This window comes from Helicoverpa armigera, chromosome 24, assembly GCF_030705265.1.
Source record: "Helicoverpa armigera isolate CAAS_96S chromosome 24, ASM3070526v1, whole genome shotgun sequence".
NCBI lineage: Eukaryota > Metazoa > Arthropoda > Insecta > Lepidoptera > Noctuidae > Helicoverpa > Helicoverpa armigera.
The window spans coordinates 10046093-10066428 of record NC_087143.1 but is presented as its reverse complement, the minus strand read 5'-3'; the positions used below and the strand labels follow the sequence as shown (position 1 = coordinate 10066428).

At 33.3% G+C, this 20336-nt stretch overlaps 1 protein-coding gene across 20 annotated transcripts in view; it reads left to right on the top strand.

Annotated features, from left to right (window-relative positions):
- The window catches only part of LOC135118625 (uncharacterized), a 57836-nt gene extending 40249 nt beyond the window's left edge, over positions 1–17587 (top strand). For 7 of the 20 annotated variants that reach the window (XM_064041127.1, XM_064041134.1, XM_064041124.1 and 4 more), the window contains exons 2-3: positions 14880–15005; positions 16732–17587. In XM_064041127.1, coding sequence (XP_063897197.1) covers positions 14880–15005; positions 16732–16955 — 350 coding nt within the window. In that variant the 3' untranslated portion in view covers positions 16956–17587. Of the gene's footprint in view, positions 1–2967; positions 3124–3473; positions 3625–4127; positions 4282–5071; positions 5224–5502; positions 5650–5979; positions 6135–6466; positions 6612–7573; positions 7715–9209; positions 9319–9564; positions 9717–10840; positions 10992–11737; positions 11940–13520; positions 13909–14879; positions 15006–16731 lie in introns of those variants that run through there. The other 13 variants (XM_064041140.1, XM_064041141.1, XM_064041138.1 and 10 more) reach the window with 13 other exon arrangements.
- Positions 17588–20336: the final 2749 nt, after the last annotated feature.

The window sequence follows — 20336 nt, the reverse complement described above, 5'->3', positions numbered from 1 at the left end:
TAAAGATGTTGTATATCGCGTTGATCATATTAGTATTTGTGTTCGTCCTGGTTGCAGCCTCTGCTTATGGTCATCGTAAGTAAGTTTTTTTGAAAAAGTTATATGAATATAGAAAATACAGTTCCAAAAACAATTGTAATTCAAAGATTTTATGAGTGACCACAGATATTGCGCATAGTCGGTAATTTAGCTTTTTAATTTACTTATGGGAAATGCATTAGGTGCAACTGTATTTTAATAGATGCAGTAAAATGATGTCTTTTTAATCCAATGACGTTTATGAATCAGTATAAATGACGAACGTGTTATAAACTCAAACTCAAAATATTTATTTGCTCGTTAAGGTATTTTAAGATACTAATGTTAAGCAGCTGTGATACAGCTTAAGGCCCTTTTTCAGTAGGGCTTACTTATTATTATTTAGAGTACTTATTACTATTACTTACTACTACTATTTACTATTACTATTTACTATTTTCCTCTATACCCTTAATATTTTCAAAATAATAGTTAAAGCATTTGCCAGTTTTTAAATCTGTTATAGGCTCCTGTATCTATCTTACGATTGATTTGTTCCCTATTTTTCAGGAAAACAGTTTAATTATTTATTTATTTAATACTTCTTGCATATACAATACAATGGCGGACATAACGCCATAGGCGTTCTACCAGTCTACCTTTGGGTAGCGGAGAGAAAGCGTTGGTAGGTGCAAATAAATCCGAAAACTAGTATGAAACATATACCTACATATATTACAATACACAAATAAATAAATTATCTAATAATTATATATATGTACATATATACCTATATAAATATGAACACTACATATAGTACTAATAACATATCAAGAAAATTAATTTGAAACTGACTGTTTATGTTTCTGCCAATTTCCCAAGATAGTGGTCACGAACTTTGAGTTTGAAGGTGTGACGGCAATTTACCATCCTGATCTCCAGAGGTAACTCATTCCAGAGAAGAATAGATTTTACAAAGAAGGAAGATTGTATGATATCAGACCGATGTGTAGGACATTGTAGAAGGCGATTTTTGAAAGAGCGTAGATTTTTGTCATGATGTGAGCCAAGATATTTGAAATGAGAAGTTAAATAAGAAGGTTAAGTAGGAGTGTGAAGAATAGAGAAAAGAGTAGTCAATACCCTCACCTCACGACGCAGCCATCTGAGCTGACACATGTTCGTACTTGCAAAGATTAAACACGAATCACGAAGTACTTGCGAAGATTAAAGATTAATCACGAATAGCAAATATCACCATAGTCGATTATGGGGAAGATTACGTACCTATATTATTCTTATTCTTTATTGAACACTTAACAATACATAATAAAAATAATAAAGACAGTTTATGTACAATGGCGAGCTTAACCCAGAATTGGGTTCTCTTACAGCCAACCTTCTATAGTTTTTCTCCATAAAGACATCTTACCGGATGTCTATATGATTCATTTATCGATAAGATAGTCGTCGTCGTTACAAGTAAAATTTGAAACAATTAAGTCGATTGTCAGTATCTTCTTGAACTCAGTGCATGATCGTTTTTATTAAGTTTCTCTTAACAAGTTAAGATGTCGAATTTCGCGTTCTTTATTTTAATATTATTTGTGTTCGTCCTGGTTGCAGGCTCTGCATATGGTCATCGTATGAGTAAGTTTTTTGATGCTGTATTAGTTTGATTTATACAAGCTGTTGATTTGCATCCTGGTCACAGGAGATTGACATAAAATACGTAAATAATCAATTGAAAGTACGGTATATGGGAAATAGCTGATAATATGTGCTGCTTTTTTTGTTCTTGTATTTGAATTATAGTATTTTAGAATCAACCCAATTATATGAATGAATTTATGAATGATTGTTGCGCGATTGTGAGAGAGCGTAGCGCTATTGTGCAAAGCTAGTAGCGCCGTGTTTAATAAGGCTGGGTTACACAGACGGGTTTCCGAAAAAAAATACCTATCCATTTTATTGTTGGGTGGAGAATCGTTAGCTTAATTAGGTCTTTGAATTTGACATTGATGCAAATCAACAGCTTGTATTATACATCAGACTTCACACTCAGGCATAATTTGACCCTACTATTCTGGAACCATAGAAAAACAAGCTGTGAATAAAAAAGGTCTAAGCAAAATAAAAAAGGTCTAAGGGAAAATGATGACTATTCTGGATAACTACTATTAAGTTTAAATGTGGTTAAGATATTTTCAGATAAGTCGCTTTATAAATATGATGCAAATTACTGATAAATTATTATTTACCTATCTTTGAGTGCTAAAGCACTTGTGAAAAACCGCAAATCATAAAGTCCTATTCAAGACAATTAAGGAGCTGCTTATATTTCTGTGAATGAAATTTAAAAAGTAATAATAAAAGAAAATTCTAATATATTCCGTAATATGAACATAGATGAAAATAGTAGCATCTGTAATAATAGGCCGGCCCTTATTACTGAAAAGGATTGCGCGCTAAATTAATGTGTAGATAAGATTTCCTCATATCGTATTTTATCTTGCTCCAGCCCAATGTACCGGCTTTCAGTGCTTACTCTACTGTGATACTGAGTACAGAGTTCGTTTTTATACAAAAACAATTAATTTGTTTGTACTCTAGTCATGTTTTTTATATTGTTTTGGTTGACATTCATACTCATTCTTCTGACTGCTTCTTCCTATCGAAAATGGAGTGAGTTTTTATACTTTTTTAGCTACATCTCTTACTTATTCAATAACTGATCTATGCTCGGTTGTTGGTTTGTTTACCCTAAACAGATTTGGAAAAACAAAACAACTGTTGTTTTGTTCTGGTGATGTGTGTGTGTGAGTGTTGTCATTCACGTTCCAATTCACGCTGATCAGTCCAATCGCAAATTTCCATAGCTAAAGAGCTCATATCAATAAATATTATAGATAAAGCCATAGATACTGTGTTATCGTGACTTATAGCTTCAACATTATAATTATTAGAACGTTTCGAAAGGATCCGGTGGTTTTGTGACGGAACTTCTAATAATATTCTAAATCATGCATTATCGAACAATCATGTTTATTGCCTGGATGGTGTTCATCGTAATAGTTATTACTATTGGTTACATCAGAACCCGCAGTAAGTTTTACATTTATTTGAATACCTTGTTAGATATCAAATGTTCATACATTGATTGAAATAATATCTTGTTCTGTTTCATCATTTTTGAACTCTGCAATATCATCATTTCGGCTATCAGTTTGATTCGCAGCATTTACAATGTACGAGGTATTAATATTCGACCAAAACTGGGCAAATGGTTTTAAATCTGTGACAAGATGGATAATTTTCTCATTTTTGTTCCCATCTATGTTGGTTATTGTTTGTAAGTCTGTGTTCGACGTGTGGTCCGTCACAGCTTAAGAGTTAATTATTATTATCAATTTGCCGATAAGCGACAACGTAATCAAGACTTCAGCTTGTGTTGTGTAATTACTGAATGGATTCAGTTGTTTAGCATCTGTGAAAGTGTATAATTTAATATTCTGTGTTTCAAAATGCATCCTCCATTGATAATGTTTTTAATATGGATAGGGATCATGATCGCTATTGTATTGATTAACGCTCTCCAAGTTTTGAGTAAGTACATACAACTATAAGCTTCGATGTAACTAGTACTTCATGACTTATTGTTAGGGTAAATGCGAATCATCGTTGCATTACGAAACTCTTCAAGTGGTTTATAAATATTACACAATTTTTACTTATCATTGCTCATACAAATCTTTTGATATTATTTATGATTTGTTCAGCGTTATTTACAGTACTGTGAATGGTCAGGCATATGGTGTGTCGTGTATCTTGTTTCATTGTATATTTTCTGCTATATCTGGAGCTAGTCTGCTGCCTTCAATCTGGACTTTATGTATGTATCAGAAGCGAAGTAATTGAGTGATATCTCTTTTGTTTTATTCAAATCAGTGGCCAAAGCGATAATACCCCCATCCACGTTCCAATCTACGTTGGTCATCGGCTTATAAATAGTCTAGTCATAGCTTAAGAGCTGATATCTCCGTTAATTTGTTGATAAACACGCGATAGGTACAGTTTTATCAACACTTTTAGCTAACACAGTGTAATTATTGGATCGTTTTCAAAGGATCAACTCGTTCTGTGCTAGTGTCGGTGTATATTTTGAAATAAAGTGATTTACAATGGATATGTCTTTGACTATATTTTTGATTTGGATAGCGTTTATACTTTTTATAATAGCTTCTGGTGTTATCCGGTCCTGGGGTAAGTACTAAATTCAATGTTTAGTCTCTTTTGCTGTTGAGAGTACTTGGGAATTGTGCATCATAGATCCTGTCTTTAACCTTTCCACCGTTATTATCAGTTGTACTAGAAAGTGGTTCCTAATTATAACATGCAATAATTACGCACTTTTTAGTTTACAAAATGACCCTGAAAAATGTTAAATAATATTTTTGTGCGAAATTTTACATAATATGACGCAATCTTATGCGGAACCAAGTCAATGGATCAAAATATTATGTACCCGTGACAATAATACGTCACAGAGTTCATTTTATAGTGGTTTGAAAGATACAGACAATTATCCAATCGCAGTTATCAGCTATTCTGATTGGTCAACTGAAACCACAACAACGAACGCTATTGGTTGATATAACTCAGTAGGTATTACTATCTATTGGTCAGAAAGAGGAAATACCAAGATACAATTTTACTAATCGTTAATTGACTATTGATTAGATTTAAAAATTTCATTAAGGAAGACAAAATCTATTTTGTCAATATAGTGACACTCTCCGATCGAGTCGCGTGTTTTTGTCAAAAATGTATGACCGAATGTATGGCTTCATATTTTGTATGTTAATGATCACTATCATATTTTGGTGTGCAGCGTTAAGAAGGAGTAAGTTTTTCTATGTATCATGTTTGCGATCACCTTTAGTTTGATTACCAACTATCATATATTCTAATCATCCAACATATGCCCGATAAGATTCCACAGCGTTGATATCAGGACTCGCGAATTAAGCTTTTTTCTTGTCATGATTAGTCGCATGGCTGTCACCGAAGCATTTGCTGTGCTTTAGCATTTATATTATAAAATGCACGTTTATAATCAGTCGTTAGTGTTCCAACTGTTAGTTTTGGCATTTTGGGTGGTGTTTGTTTTGATATTGATCGGCATAGCTGCTATCAGGAAATGGAGTGAGTATTCTTGATCTCCTTATTTGTTCTCTGTTTTTTTGATATCCTTATTTGTTGCTGCAGGTGTTCTTATGTTTTGTTGCAAAGCCTTATTTAAAAATTCAATAAACACATCCTCAATTTGAATGTTTCTATCGTCTACGTCATCTGTCAACTAAACCGCGACATCAAAACCCTTTTCGCATATCATATGTATAATCGCACCGAATTCATGATAAGATTTAGCGATGGCCTTATCGGTAATTATAGGTTTATCTTCGCCTGCTATCGATTTAATTAGAATCCCGTCGGAGTCTTTATCATATTGGACGTGGGTTTCGATAAAGTAGAATTTTAGTACAAAAATGTATTTTCTACTATTTTTGTTAACGACGTGGTTTATTTTTCTGATATTGTTTTCGCTTATTTCGGCAATTGGAAATTGCAGTAAGTTCAATGCTTGATGTTTAACTTTAGCTTTACTTTTAACATTGTCAATTATAAATGCTATTGTGCCTTTGTTGGTTTTTGCGCTTTTACGTGATTCAGATAGGTATTGGGAGATTTGGTAGAATTTTAGTAGTATTAAGGTCAGGATGACACTGCGGGAAAATCTTCTTGTATATAACGTCTTTCTCTAGCTATACTTCTATTATGTATGTGATGCGACGACGACGTCCGAATTTTATCATCGATCGGAAATATACCACAGATAAAATAACAATGGGGATAATGATAAGATTCGATTGGCTATCACAGTCAATTAACATTTATCGTTCAGTTCCAAGTACGTTCGTCCCAGAATACACACATTATTATACTTACAAGCTAGTGATAATATAAAAAAATGAACTGGTTCGATATTTTCCGCATAGGTATTGCGGTTTTTATTATGGTTCTCTTCATTTCGATTGCCGTTTATAGGACAAGAAGTAAGTTTTTTTTAACTTTCACCTTTTTTTTGTTTTGTCCTTCATACAAGTACTTACTTGTAATTCTTAGTAGATACCTTTGCATTTTTTACGCCTAATTTCGTAGCCTTCCATTTAATCGTCATTACTGTTATGACGTCACATGCAGAGTTTCATGTACTATCAAGTCTGTGAAGCTATCGCTAGATGGCGTTGTTCTCACTAAGGGTCACTTTTAGTACAAAGTGTGGATACTTGCAAGCTAATTGTTTATTCCTCGATATTAAGATAAAATAACTTGATAAGATCTTAATTTCATTGTTATCGAAATAATACTTTATTTTAATTAGAATAACAGTGACTTTCGCCTGTGTATCCGATTACTTTTGCATAATTAAAATTTCATGATGTATTACGGAAACTATTATGTCCTACAGATCGTTTTCTGGAGCACTTTTATAATAATTCTATCAATTGTTGTGTACTGTAAAGTGTCAGGTGAGTTATAATTTACGAAATGATTACAATTTCCTTAATTTGCTATCCGTGCGATAGCCAAACTTGACAAATAGTGAGTTTTTAGAATTGTAATCATAAATTCTAATTGGGAACTATCGAATTAATTGCTTCATCAAAAACCATACCTAAACAGGTATTTCATCGACAGAAATTATTATACCGAATTTCAATTACCTACCCTGTCTACTATCACAAAGTTAAATAGTTAGTACCTACTGTAGTTTCTTTAAAGTAGGTAAAAAGCTTGAAGGCATTATATCAATATCTATATTAATGGCTATAAAGCTGGGCCATCCTCAATTTCGCGTCATGAAAACGGATAAGATAATATAATCGACAAGTTTTATCGCTTAATTTCTTTATTTACGTACCTACAATGAAGGAAATATTACAGTTTTAACAGTATTAGCAAAGGTTAGTATTTCTTTATTGAATTATATCATTAGAAGCCCGGTACTATTTTGCTGCAAGTTCTACCTTAATTAATGTAACTACGGGATTTTTTTTTACTATTTATTAACCTATTTATTTATTCTCGTTGCTTTACACAAAATATTAACAAAAAAATAATATTAAAGCTTGTATAAAATAACTTCCCAGTTTCTAGCAATAGATGGCGCTTCTATCGCTTTCGTTGGTGAACGTTCGCTGCTTTTTTTCAAATATCACTCTTGTAGTAAAATATTAAGCATTTATACTAGTTATAACCGGATATATATTATTTTTATCCTTCCTCTGTACCTATTTCGGTCCACAGTGACGAATAAATAGGCAGTATTACACTAGCATTTGAAATATATAAGGAAAAAATGGTTGACCAGTCATTAAAAAGCTATGTACCTATGGACACGTGCAATGATACGAGCACAGAAGATTAGATTAACAACCTTTCGATATGGATCCGGTAATTTTATCAATATATAATATATTTGTTTGCTGAAAACATAATTACTGCCTGATACATTCGTGTTTGAGAACTGTCTTGTGTGTTGCAATGGATGAAGTGACTTCTGCAGGATTCGTTATTATTCTTGCTTTAGTTATTATGTTTGCAATGGTGGTTGGGATTTTGAAAGAATGTGGTAAGTTGAGATACTTTGTTTTTTCTTGGTATAGCTAAAACCACTGATTAGGGTACCTAAACTTTTTGTTTGATTCTCTCCGCTCACTGAAATGAACACTACGCTTAAAAAATATTTTTTAAGAACAAAGTTAGATCTGTCATGACGTCACGCTTATCATTTTATAATTGATTGATAGATTTTAATAATTTACACCTGAGTGTCGATAGATGGCGCTAATGTGTTGATTCTTTCTTCGAACTTTAATGTAATGATGAGTTTTGAAGTTGATTACGAAACTCACTATTACTTTTTAATAACAAATAGCTAGATATTACTAGCTGTAATTTTAAATAACAAATAGTTTAATGATATTGAGCTTACAAAATAACAGGATTTTGATTTAAACTATTGTCCCTTCTGCCCTCATTGGATAGTTCTCTTATATACCTACTCACACAATTTGTTCTCCTTTAGAATTTCCAATATTAACATGCTCAAAATATATTGCAGTTATGCTCTTCAAGGGGTCATTTTCCTCAACGTTTTTGTCACACACGTATTCCCTGTTGCCTTTATATTTTCCTGTTTCAGACATGTCATAAGTTTTGCGTACATTTGGGTTACCAGCTCCCTATTGAGCTAGTTCTCCTTGTTGTAGTTAACTTTTTATTTCATTCACTACGCGTTTGAGTTTTAAATATAGTTTTGTGATCTTGTTTCATCATGCGTATCTATTTAGTGTTGTTATTTTTTATTGGAATGGCAGTCTTGTTCTGGTTGTTAAGTAAACGTAAGTTATTATTTAAGTTACTTTCATGATCGTGATTATTTATTTATTTATTTATTTATTCACAAAAATTATCAGTTAAAATATTCTTAGGTTTCCTAGCTTTACTAGTCCTGTCTGTAATTGTTGCTAGTAGTTAATTGTTATAAGGTATACTTTCTTGAGGGCTAAACTGTCCATTATCGAGTCATAAAATCCAATCAATCATATTTCATGATGTTGAGCAATAGCTTGACAATCATATGGATCATGTATTAGATTTCAAATAGAAATAGTAATCTTAAGATAATTTGAATCTGTTGTTGCTACATCTTCCTGTTTTACAGGCAGCAGGGTTTTGTCGTAAATAAATCCATTGATTGAAAAAGTGTACACTGTGTATGTATCGCATTATTTGCCAGAAGGTTCAAAAGGCATACCATAGTCGGTTTTGTTATACATATTATTTGGTAAAACCACACTACCATGGATATTTCCTTCTTGCTCCCTGGGAACAACAATGGTGCTTTCAAACTTCCTCATAGATAAATGCTTTTATTATGTCCAGTCATACTGCACTGGTCTTTTCCAGGAAATATTTATACTGTAAGCAGAGTCATGTATTACGAATTAAAATGGTATCAGTTTCATCATTCAATTTATCTTTGGTATATAATTACTGGATGCGCCAAATTTTGGCTATATTTAGAAGTATATGTCCAGTGTGAGTTTTGTGTAGTAGTGGTAATTAAGTGTAAGATTATGGATAACTTCAACTATGAATATTTCTGGGGCTTCTTTTGGTTGGTTATCTTCTACGTCCTTATTATTATTATCATTGTGTTAAGATGGAAAAGTGAGTATTGACTTCATCTATATTATTACCTGATCTTTCTTTTTCTGCTCTTGCCTTGTTACTCTAGACTTTCTTTGTTATCGACGTCCTTCTGATTGCAATTCGTCCTTGATATTCTAATACGTATTTTCTTTTCTGTTTCTTTTTCCTCATTACAGGTCAATGGATCTTAGAACAATGGTTGTTAAAGTAATATAAATGTCATGGATATGTTGATAAGATTATCGGCTTTATTGTAAGGTTTTTATCGTTTAAATATAATTACTCAGTTAAGTGTGGAAATGGTACGTGCCAGTTGTTTTGTAGTGAATTTAAAATGATGGAACAAAATTGGTATTTGATCGGAGTTACGTTGGTGGTGTCAATCTGTATGCTTATGCTGGCTTGCAAGATGTTGAGTAAGTTATTGATGTATTTACTCCTGAATTTATGGATGTAGAACTTATCTGTCCTTTCTTTGGAACGAAATGTTTCTCGTTTCTTTCTCGGCTTATCTTGCTCGCTTCCATTTATGTCTCAAGATAGATTCATTCAACTAATTTGACAATGACATGTTATGCTTCACTTTCTGTTCGACAAAACATAGCTCTTTCATTCACTCGCTGAATCTGGTTTTATCTACGGACATGTTATCTTTCCCACTGTTGATTATCGTTCGTTCTTTCATGAGTGATAAAAAGCTTTGTCCAATATAGATATTTTTCTATTCATATCGGTTGGAAGCTTCAGTGTATTGCGTCACATATGAAGTATCAACAGCTTTACCTTTATCAGTTATTTCTAGGTACCTATGCACTATAGGAAGGTTTATTATAATAATACAATTTTATGTATTCTTAGAATATGTTCTCTTATAACTATCATGTACATCTACGTAATCAATCGTCCGATTTTAATTTAAGTTGAATCATATCATTACAATACCAAAAACCAGCATTTTCTTTTTATCAAAAGTCATAAATCTAAAACATCTGACACGTATTTTTAAATCTCCGATAAATCTAAAGATAAAGCTGGAAAAACAATACCAACAGTAGATACACGCGTAAATGGTATTTTATACATTGTAATAAGGTTTGAATTTGTTAAAATAAAGAATTGGCCATTGGTAAAGATATCTTTAGCTGATCATCAATCATATGATTTTGTCTCAAGAGCAGAAATTCTAAAGAAATCAGTATATTGAGTACATCTATGGGTTACAAGTGTCATACAGTAAAAGATTTAAATAAAACAATGGCTAAGAAGATTATGTTTTTCATAATCTTTTACATAAAATAAATCATCAGTGCCAGTGAAACGACCAATAAAATAATTCATCTTGTTTTCAATAACAATATTGCAATTATACCTAAAGAAAGTGACAAATTAGAGAAAAGGAATATTGTATTTATATTCAAGTGTAAATTCATTTGATTCCTAACACACTGAAATAATAGCTTTTAACAATAAAGTTAAAAGTTAATTGGAAACGTCACCAAAGGAAACTCATAACATTCAAGAGGATTCGTTCCTATCTAACAAGAAATTGTGGAAGATGGTGGCTTCACCTGAAGATGACGCGTTTTCCTTTGCTAGAAGTGTGTCCATATACCATGTCATGGTGGTATCAGTGTTGATCACAATCCTGCTCATGGGGTTCGTCATAATGTGCTTGAAGATGGCCCACATAAGTAACGACTTTGATATTATCTTACTCTTTAGGATTTGATTCTTCCTCAGCCCCTTGCTTTTCTTGCTTTTTATCTTCTTCGTCTTTTGTTGGTACTTTGTTGGTATTTCCAGTTTTATCTATACCGATAGTGGACAACATACCTATGCTTGTTCTTATATTTTTTATCCTCAAAGTTATTTTATTAATGACTTGATTATTTTCCTGTTGTATAAATAAGACTTTGATCATAGAGTGATTTGATTATTTATCTAATTTGTGTTTGTGCCTACATATAATCTTATTGAATAAAAAATCTATTGTAGGCATTTTATCATCATTCGGACTTAAAACTTCTGTCAACAGACTGATACAAAGCCTAATCTAAATGTATCTCTTGAAAATGTTGCTTAACCTTACCGATAGGGCTGACATATCAGAGATAAAATCCGATATCAATAGAATCACTCGATACCGTTACAGCACTAGTACAATGTCCAGCGAACGAAAATCCATGAGTTCCGTGTTAAAATGTGTGAAAATATATTTTTTGTGAATCAGTGAGAATTTAGGGTCTAGTGTCATTATCATTCCAATAATTTGTTCATTCAAATTAGTTGTGAGTGGCAAAGTAAAGTTCGGGAGCTCACTTTGTTTGTGAAACAAGCAATTAAGGAGATTCTCGAGTTTTCCATCGATTGCGATAGCAGTGAAGAATTTGTATCCAAAGACATTTTTGATCACTTCAAAAATTGATTCAATAAAGAGAACTGTTGATCAAAAATGGCACCCCAATACCCAAATGTTCACGTTTTCGACGATGACTCTTCTGAGGAGTTCAACAGCGATCAGAAGGAAGTGAATGATCCAGCCAGTTTGAGCCAAATGGCCTTCTGGTACATGATCATACTGATCGGGATGTTGATCACCTGGCTTTTCGTGTTCTTCTGTCTGAGGATCATTGCTCTAAGTAAATTCGGTTTTTGATTTATTACCTTTATCAACTACGTTATTAAGTTGTGTTTATGTTACATGCATTTTTATCTTGTAAGAGTTAAAATATCCAAGAATGTACCAATCTGTGAGATTGTAGTTTTACTAATTGATTTATTCAAAACTGGTCCATAATTACTCCTATTACTCCTATAGTTAAAAGTGTTAATTGCGATGATAAAACTCATTATTTGTCATCGTCTCTACAATTTCTTCTACTATGTTTAGCTTATCATGTTCCTCGATTTTTCTTTACCCTTAAATATTTTAACGTCAAACGTACTCAAAATAAGCTTTAGCAATAGGTACATAAATTAGATAATTGTGTATTGCACTTGAATACCTATCACTAAGAAGGCGTATATCGCTTTACATCATACGTCAATTTTAATAGATTACTCAGTCTTTATCAATAAAGGCTTATTGTATTATACATTTTAAATACTTATGTACGTCATGAAACTTATTGAGCTTAAGTGTCTATTGTCATGTTCAAGATCAATTGTACATTTTTTTTATATCACAGCAACACGAAGATAGGTCTCTAAAAATAATGTTTTTTCGTCAAGATTTAAAGGATTAATAACAGTTTAGCTGGCTTTAGCCATATCTAGATTTAGACGGCTTATGACTTGAAAGTATATTGACCACTAATATCGTATCAATATTTCTGATGAATTCTTAGCTGGTTCAGTGTAAATCAGTCATTTGGTTTGACCATCAATTAGAATGTTTTCTACTATCAGTATTTTTCATTGTATCACAGTTAGTCGGGGGTTTACAGGATTTAACAAGTGAAAGTTGTCCTGTATTCTTATCTAATTAGTGCATCATTTTATCGTACTTATCAACACTTACTTGTTTTTCTTCTTCCTTATAAACATCTAGTACAGGAAAACAAACTTCTTCTTTTCCGTCATTTTAACATTCTTTATCTTTGATATATTCTGGTCATTTTATGCTTTTATTGTTTAAGCTGTTTATAAAGTTTTATTACGTTATTTTGTTATTATGGGTACGTTACTTTTATTGCGGGCTTCATGATAGCGTTTGGTACATTTTAAGCGTGGTACAGATTAATTTTAGGTATCATTGACTCTTGTTTACCTAGCTAAATACACAACAACAAGTTCTGATTACGTTCTTTAATTTACGTCATGAATAATAACTACGCCATTTTTCAAATAATCAAAAAACTTAGCTACTAGATAAGTATTACAATCAGCTAGATTTTACAATAGATCTGGGGATAAAATAATTGTTTGTAAACTTGCCGGTAAAAATCAAAGTAGGACATAAGGTGTTACCTCGTTTCCACTTATTACGTAAACAAAGATAGAGCGTCAAGGCGAGTAAACTGCATTAGTAATTAAAATCGAATCAGTAATCAATAAGATATCGTCATATTACATGCGTTAGTTAGTTCTAGACCGTCTCAGGAAACACATACATCCCGGGCCTCCGATATCGAAATACATAGGGGGCATATAACCATAAATCTCTTAGTGCTAATCCATGATAAAATCGATTTTGATAAACTTACCAATCATATTATAATCGATTATGCTAATGTCGTTTTCATTCGAATGTTTGAGGTGGTCGCGAGTGATGATAAACTGTGAGAAGTGATCAAACTTTTAATAAATGTACAAATGCATTCAAAAATTTAATGGATTAACTTTGTTAACAAAGTTCGTTACATTTAAATGGCGATAGTGTTGTAGAGACACAAGTACTAAGTGAACTGTTATCGGAACTGTTACAAATAACTCTCAAAATGGAATCTCAAAATCTCAGTTTAGCGCGTACATTATCTGACGGTGTTAGTGAAGACCCGTTTGACTATGAGACTTCTTTCGCGGATATTGTGTGGTCTGCCCTCAGCACTACGACCGTATTCGTGATAATAATCTTCATAGTTACTTGCATTAGAGTACTTATTATGGGTATGTGTTTGTTATTGTTTATTGTGATTCGCCTTGTGCGTTTTATGCGAGGTCTTGGTTGCATTGAAGTTTTTCTATTGATCTGTTTGATGATCTTTTGCTAGTACTAATTTAGTATCTTGTGTTGTTGATTTGAGGATATTTATTACGCGATGTATTATTACATTTCTACATTTGAGTATATCTATAGACATATTATGACAATTGAACGTGTTTTGTTGTGTTTGCTTTGAATTGAACTGGTAGTTGTATTAACTCAATTTTATACCAGATGGCTTAAGTTATTAGGTAGTTATTATAAGGTTTGGGTATAATTAACAGATTGACATCATTATTCAAATGTACCATGTAGATCTATGTTTTTCGGTTTTAAAATTGTACAAGGTACCTACCATACGAAGTGCATTTTGTAGGGCACCCAACTTATAAATCGAAGAGAGATAGCACAAAATATTATTTAAGTACTTTCGCGAAAAACATGTTATCATCCATAATACCTAAGTTATTGAAGTAAATAATATTTTTGAACGTCAACCGCAGTATTTTTAGGTACCTATCATATGTGCTTTAATCAGAAAGTAATCTTTTGGCCGATATCGTATCATTTATCTACATCGCTTTATGAGGCGATGTTTTGCGACAAACGTACTAAGCGCGAAACTGTTGCATTACATTTGAAAGAAGAAAACTACGTATAATTTTATATTGATGTACGGACTGGGAAGATTGCAGCCAGTCATTGGCAACTTAGTATTTTTTGTTTATGGGACAATGTTTATGGGATTCTCACGACTCAAGACTGTTTAAAGTCCAGAAAATCATGTTACCTACATTGTATGTCACCTTCCTCCGACAGCAAATATCTATCAAGTATTTCTTCCCAAAAAAATGTGGCTATTCCCAGGATCCTTTTTCCCTTCCATAACAGCTATTTAACAAGTATTCTAACCAGTTATTTTAACCTGTTCCAGGACAAAAAACGCGCAGTCCGCAGCAGAGGCGAATGTATGTGGGGTCCCGGGCGCGGCCTTCGCTGGGCCAACCAGAACCCACTATATACGTCAGCCCTTCCAATTTGCCACCCCCACCCAAATATGGTACGTATTTATTTACTACTTCTAGATCTAGTATACAGGTTTCGTCAAATTACTTTGCCTTTGTGAAGTCAGCCATTGTCGAAGCCGTAGTCGTGCTTTGACTATCGTGAAGTCTGTAGTAGTAGCCGACTTTGGAGTGACGAGACTTTTAATTGGATTTTAGTACACAGCTAGCTTAAACAGAAATCACCTAACAAGCTATATACACATGTTTTAAAATCTGCCTTAATTTGATGGATTTTGATATTGGATTTCTGCAACGACTACTGCACAGTTTGACACCCATAATTTTCAATATCCGTGCAATCATGTAATTATACCTATATAAACAAATGCACCGATAAGACAATAAAATAAGCATTTCTTTAGTATCAAATCCGCTTTCACTTGATCCTGAACTTCGGTCAGATTTGGATACCAGAATGATGATAATTTACTTCCAAAGGTCTGTGTATCTCCTGATTATGGACTATAATTAGTAGCTACTGATATTACATGTGACTGATAGGGTCTTAACAGTACAGACAATAATAAGTAGGAGGTACGGAATCGATTAAGCTATTCTTGTCCATGTATAACATATGTAAGTAGGTATGTACTGAATTAACATCTTCAAAGTCTCTTATATTATTTTTGAGTTTAATTCCTAAGAGGGGGTCTTAGGCAGAAAGCAAATCAAGCTAATAGCTTAATAAGGGTATCATAGGTATATAGATCAGTTCTTACTCTTCTTAAGGAATACTCGTACACTACAAATTTTTAGTCTGCCAACAGTTCAATCATCGGGCCAACTGTCGGCAGACCGTTTAGTCTGCAGTGTCCTCACACTCGTACTCTAAAAGGCTTTCTGGTCATGCCAATGAAAAATGAGGCTCCTCCAGTCTTTGGCTTCCACGCAAATGTTTTATCGCAATGTTTATCTACTCCGTCAATCTGATACATGTACATGCCTGTAGGTAATCCTTTGTCTTGATAAAGTCAACACCTTTCGGAAAACATGTACAACATTTTTTTTATTATGTATTATTACTTACATATAATTTTTATTTGGGTCAACAAACCCAAACACATTTTCTACCAAAATTTCTTAGTAGTCTAGATATTTTTTTTGCTAGGATTGGAATACATACCTACATACTTTTTGTTTAGGTATAGTTCGGGACTACAGTAAATAATTGCCTAAATAATATCCATACAGGCAAAATATCACAAATTTTAGGGTAAAAATATGTAGAATTAATGATATTTTTTTCCTCTCAAGTACTAAAGCACTAAATGTACTCAAATATAGAGTTAGAATCTTCTACGCCGTACATTCAAATGTTCTTATGATACAAATACTTGTATACCTACTTAGTTCATGATCTAAGCACTGTTATTATTAACATCCTGTTGATCACACCTGGGCAAATGGCGATACTCTATACTTGTACTAGCACTGCCATTATTTCTATATTTATCTCATTGTGTAGAGGAAACTCATCTTAATACGTCCTTATACTAAGTAGATCATTAGATGACGTTATACCATACATAGGTACATAGTTGGTCTGCATTAGCCTATTCAAGTCATGATTGGTCTATTCCTTCCCCTAACAGTCTTAGCTTGATATTTTCAGTAGCAACAGTTTGCAAGACAAATACCATATACACATGACATAGAAAAGCTCGCCTTTAAATTCAACCTTATTTTCAAGCTACTAAAGTTACAATTCCTCAATTCCAGAATGCATGGCGCCGCCCAGCTACGAGGAAGTGGTAGGAGTCCACTACCCTCAGTTCCAAGCTCAGCCAATCACGCAGCCGATCACATCAGCGCTCGCGCAATCCTCCTCAGATACCACCACAGTCACCACCATCTCCGAGACCAGAAGCAACGATAACGCAACCAGAAGCGATGACGCAATAACTGTTCCAAGAACGGTTCCAGTAGCTACTAGCTCCTCGTGATAAATAACCGTTATTCAACTGTCGAGTCTTCCAGTATAGCTGGCAGGTGACTTCGCATTTTAAAAGTTTACTAGTCTGAACGATTTCGTGATGTATTTGAAAGAAATGTTTAAGGGAATGGGTCTTGATATAGATGCCTTAAGAGTTTGTGATAATCGTTGCTAATCCATTACGTTAAAATAACGCGTTGTAGATTTAACTGTAACCGTTTTTTTTAGACGAAGTTAGTTTTTTGATTGTTTCAACTAGAAATGAAATAGTGTATTGTTTGTAAATATTATTTCTAGTTGCGAACAAGGCTTGGGACCAAAATGTAACTTTTGACAACGATGTAAGTTCTGTGCTGTTTCAGTTTTTACCAAAAATATTCCGTCTTCATAGAGGACGCAAGACTGAGTGTGGTTGGTAAAAATAATCACGAAAATTGATGTTATACATTGTTTCAGCAATTCCTTTTACAATGGAATTACTGAAACGATAATTATTGATCAAATGTTGGCTGTTGGATCAAACATTTGTTGATTTGTTGTTTGAGCGAATGTTTGACTGATAGCTGATAAAACTTATGTATATATTTTTGATGTACCTAATAAACGTTATATTTTAATATAAATTTAATTTAGTTTAAGGACTATGCGCATTTTATTTACAACCACTTCGACAATCACCTGAAAACCATCTGAATCCGATAAAATTATATTTGTTGATTGGAATTACCGAATCACGTCGATATCAAAGCTGACTGATAATATTTACATACCTACTTATTGTAAGAATTAAAGAATTTATCATTTATTCTTGGAAATATTTAAATCCCCAATGCTGACAATAGATTGCATTCTAATTACATATGTTATTCTTGTAACAACTTATTCTGCAAAAGAGGCACCGTATTATAAATAATACAGGATGTCACGACTCCGTCAGTCCTTTCCTACTTATTTTCTAAGAGGTCTAAAATGGTACCTTCCTAGGCTTTTTCCTAGAGGTTTAAATACAGAAAGGTTTGTATTTGCAATGCAATACTCCTTCATGTTTATTTAAGAGATAGAACTGACCGGTCTTTCACTGAAATAAATAAACGATTAACAAAATCAGCTGTTAGTCATAAATTAAAACCTGAAGTGATAGAAGATAAAAAAAATTAGGACTTTATGCTTTGAGAAAGCAAGAATGGACAAAAAAAAATTCACAAAAATATAGCTATAATCTACATAATAAATGAAGAAATGTAACAGAAAGTTATTGAGTCTTAGTACCTACAACACTGGACGCACTTTGGATAACTATTTTTATTTTCCGCATTTAGATATTTATATTGCACCTGCTATTATTTACACAACAATACGCTAGCAATGTCGTTCACTATTCAAATACTAACAGGCGCTCTGTTAATGCTAAACAATATCAAAGGATTCTGTTCACTACATCATGCGTGATAGTACCTAGGTACATAGGTATCTCTAATTTCTTACTTCTAATTAACATTTTTAGTACGTAGGTATGTTCATCTGAATGGCTTCATCATCAAACTAAGATAGGTACCTACTTAATCAGAATACATCAAACTGCGTAAATAAATTAACAGAGTATCCTATAATTCTAAGTAACTATGTAGTTTAGTTATAACAAAATTCGAGGAAACTGCCTTCCGTAGAAGGATAAAATAGATCCATAAAACTTACAAATAACATGACTTTCCATAAGTAAAACAATTTTCAAAAACTCACACACCTCAAGCGCATAATTCTCATATAATAAAGTTCCATATAAAGCTGAGTGGTCACGGAATGCGCTCCAACTGACTAATGACGTGTTAGCCTTATACAGACGCACTGATTGGACGACACAAAAACTTAACCGCCAGTGCAAAAGGAAATACAGATAAATATGTATTCATTTGACCTACATTAGGAAAAAAATCTAGAATCTAGATTGAACAATCTTTTGTGGTTGAAATCAGTGACGGTTCAACTTGTAGTCCATACTAATATGTGGAAGTTTAAACGCGGTAATGCCAGGAACAACTGAACTGGTTTGAAAAGTTATTTCAATGTTAAATAGCCATATTGATATACAAAAAAAACCCATTTAATAGGAAATGCATTGGGCGCTCTTTATCCGGGAGCGCGTTTTAGCACTCAGAGGATTATACTGGTGAAACAAGTTTGGTGAAGCGTCAATGTCTTTTTTCAATGCAAATATTCAATAATAAATTAAATAAGTTATTTTTCCCGCAACTTAAAACTTTATTTCGATTATTTTCATATTTATGATAACCCAATTGAGTTTCTGATGATGATATCCGAACGACAATACTAGCTACCGCAGCGCCCATTGGTTCGTATCGAGTGTTCTAGAAGATACTCGCATCAAGCTAGCAGTTGCGTGTGGGCACAGCCAAGGACGGACGTAGTACTTATATAATCTGTGGTAGTACTTCTCCCGCCGCCATTCGCATGGTGTCGAATACACACCGCTCCGCGTCATTATTTTCCCTGTATGTGATTCCTGAAGATTCTCGTGTAATAATTGAACCTGCTGCTAGAAGACATTGCGGACTTATAGTGCAGTGATGATTTCACGAGTTTTAACCAGTCCACCGGTGGATGAAACTAGATTTAGCTCGCCGGCCGGCAGCCCTTACCGCGACCACGCGCCCTGGAACGAGGCATCTTCACATCTCGCTGGTTCTGAGTGAGGTCCCTGGATTCACAAGGTACGTGGGCTTTATTGCTGCAAATAGTTGTAGTGGGTATTGGTGTCTAAAGGAATATCATCAGTAGGAATTTAATTGAAATACGATTTGGGTTTCACCGCCATATTGTTTTTCCCGCATTCGATTTTCAAGATTTGAAATCACCGCTCCCGCATTTCTCTTTTCTTTCTTCATTCAACCTTTTAAACTTTTCCCAATTTAAATTAAATTAATTTTATTATTTTTCCCTGATGAGGCTATTTACACGCCTCATCAAAGTTACTAAATAATAGTTATTTGTTATACAAGAGTGCAAAGTTGCTTTTTAACCGCGGGCTCAATTTTGATGACCGAGCAAGCGAAGGATTCTAAAATTGAAACACGAGCGTAGCGAGTGTTTCAATAATTAGAATCCTGAGCGAATCAAAAGAGCACAAGGTGAAAAATCTTTGCACTCGAGTGCAACACGTAACTTTTCATCCCACCTCATCGAGGAAATTTAAAAACAAAATGGCGCGCACATATGAGTTTCAAATTAAAAAGAAGTACCTATTAAAGTTAATTTATTTGAAAACTCAGTTTAAAATGAAACGAGGTCAAAAATCTCAGTAAAAACAATAATAAAAATTACTTAATTAATTAAATAATTATTTTAAGCAGTATTTTATTTGTTTAATATGTAT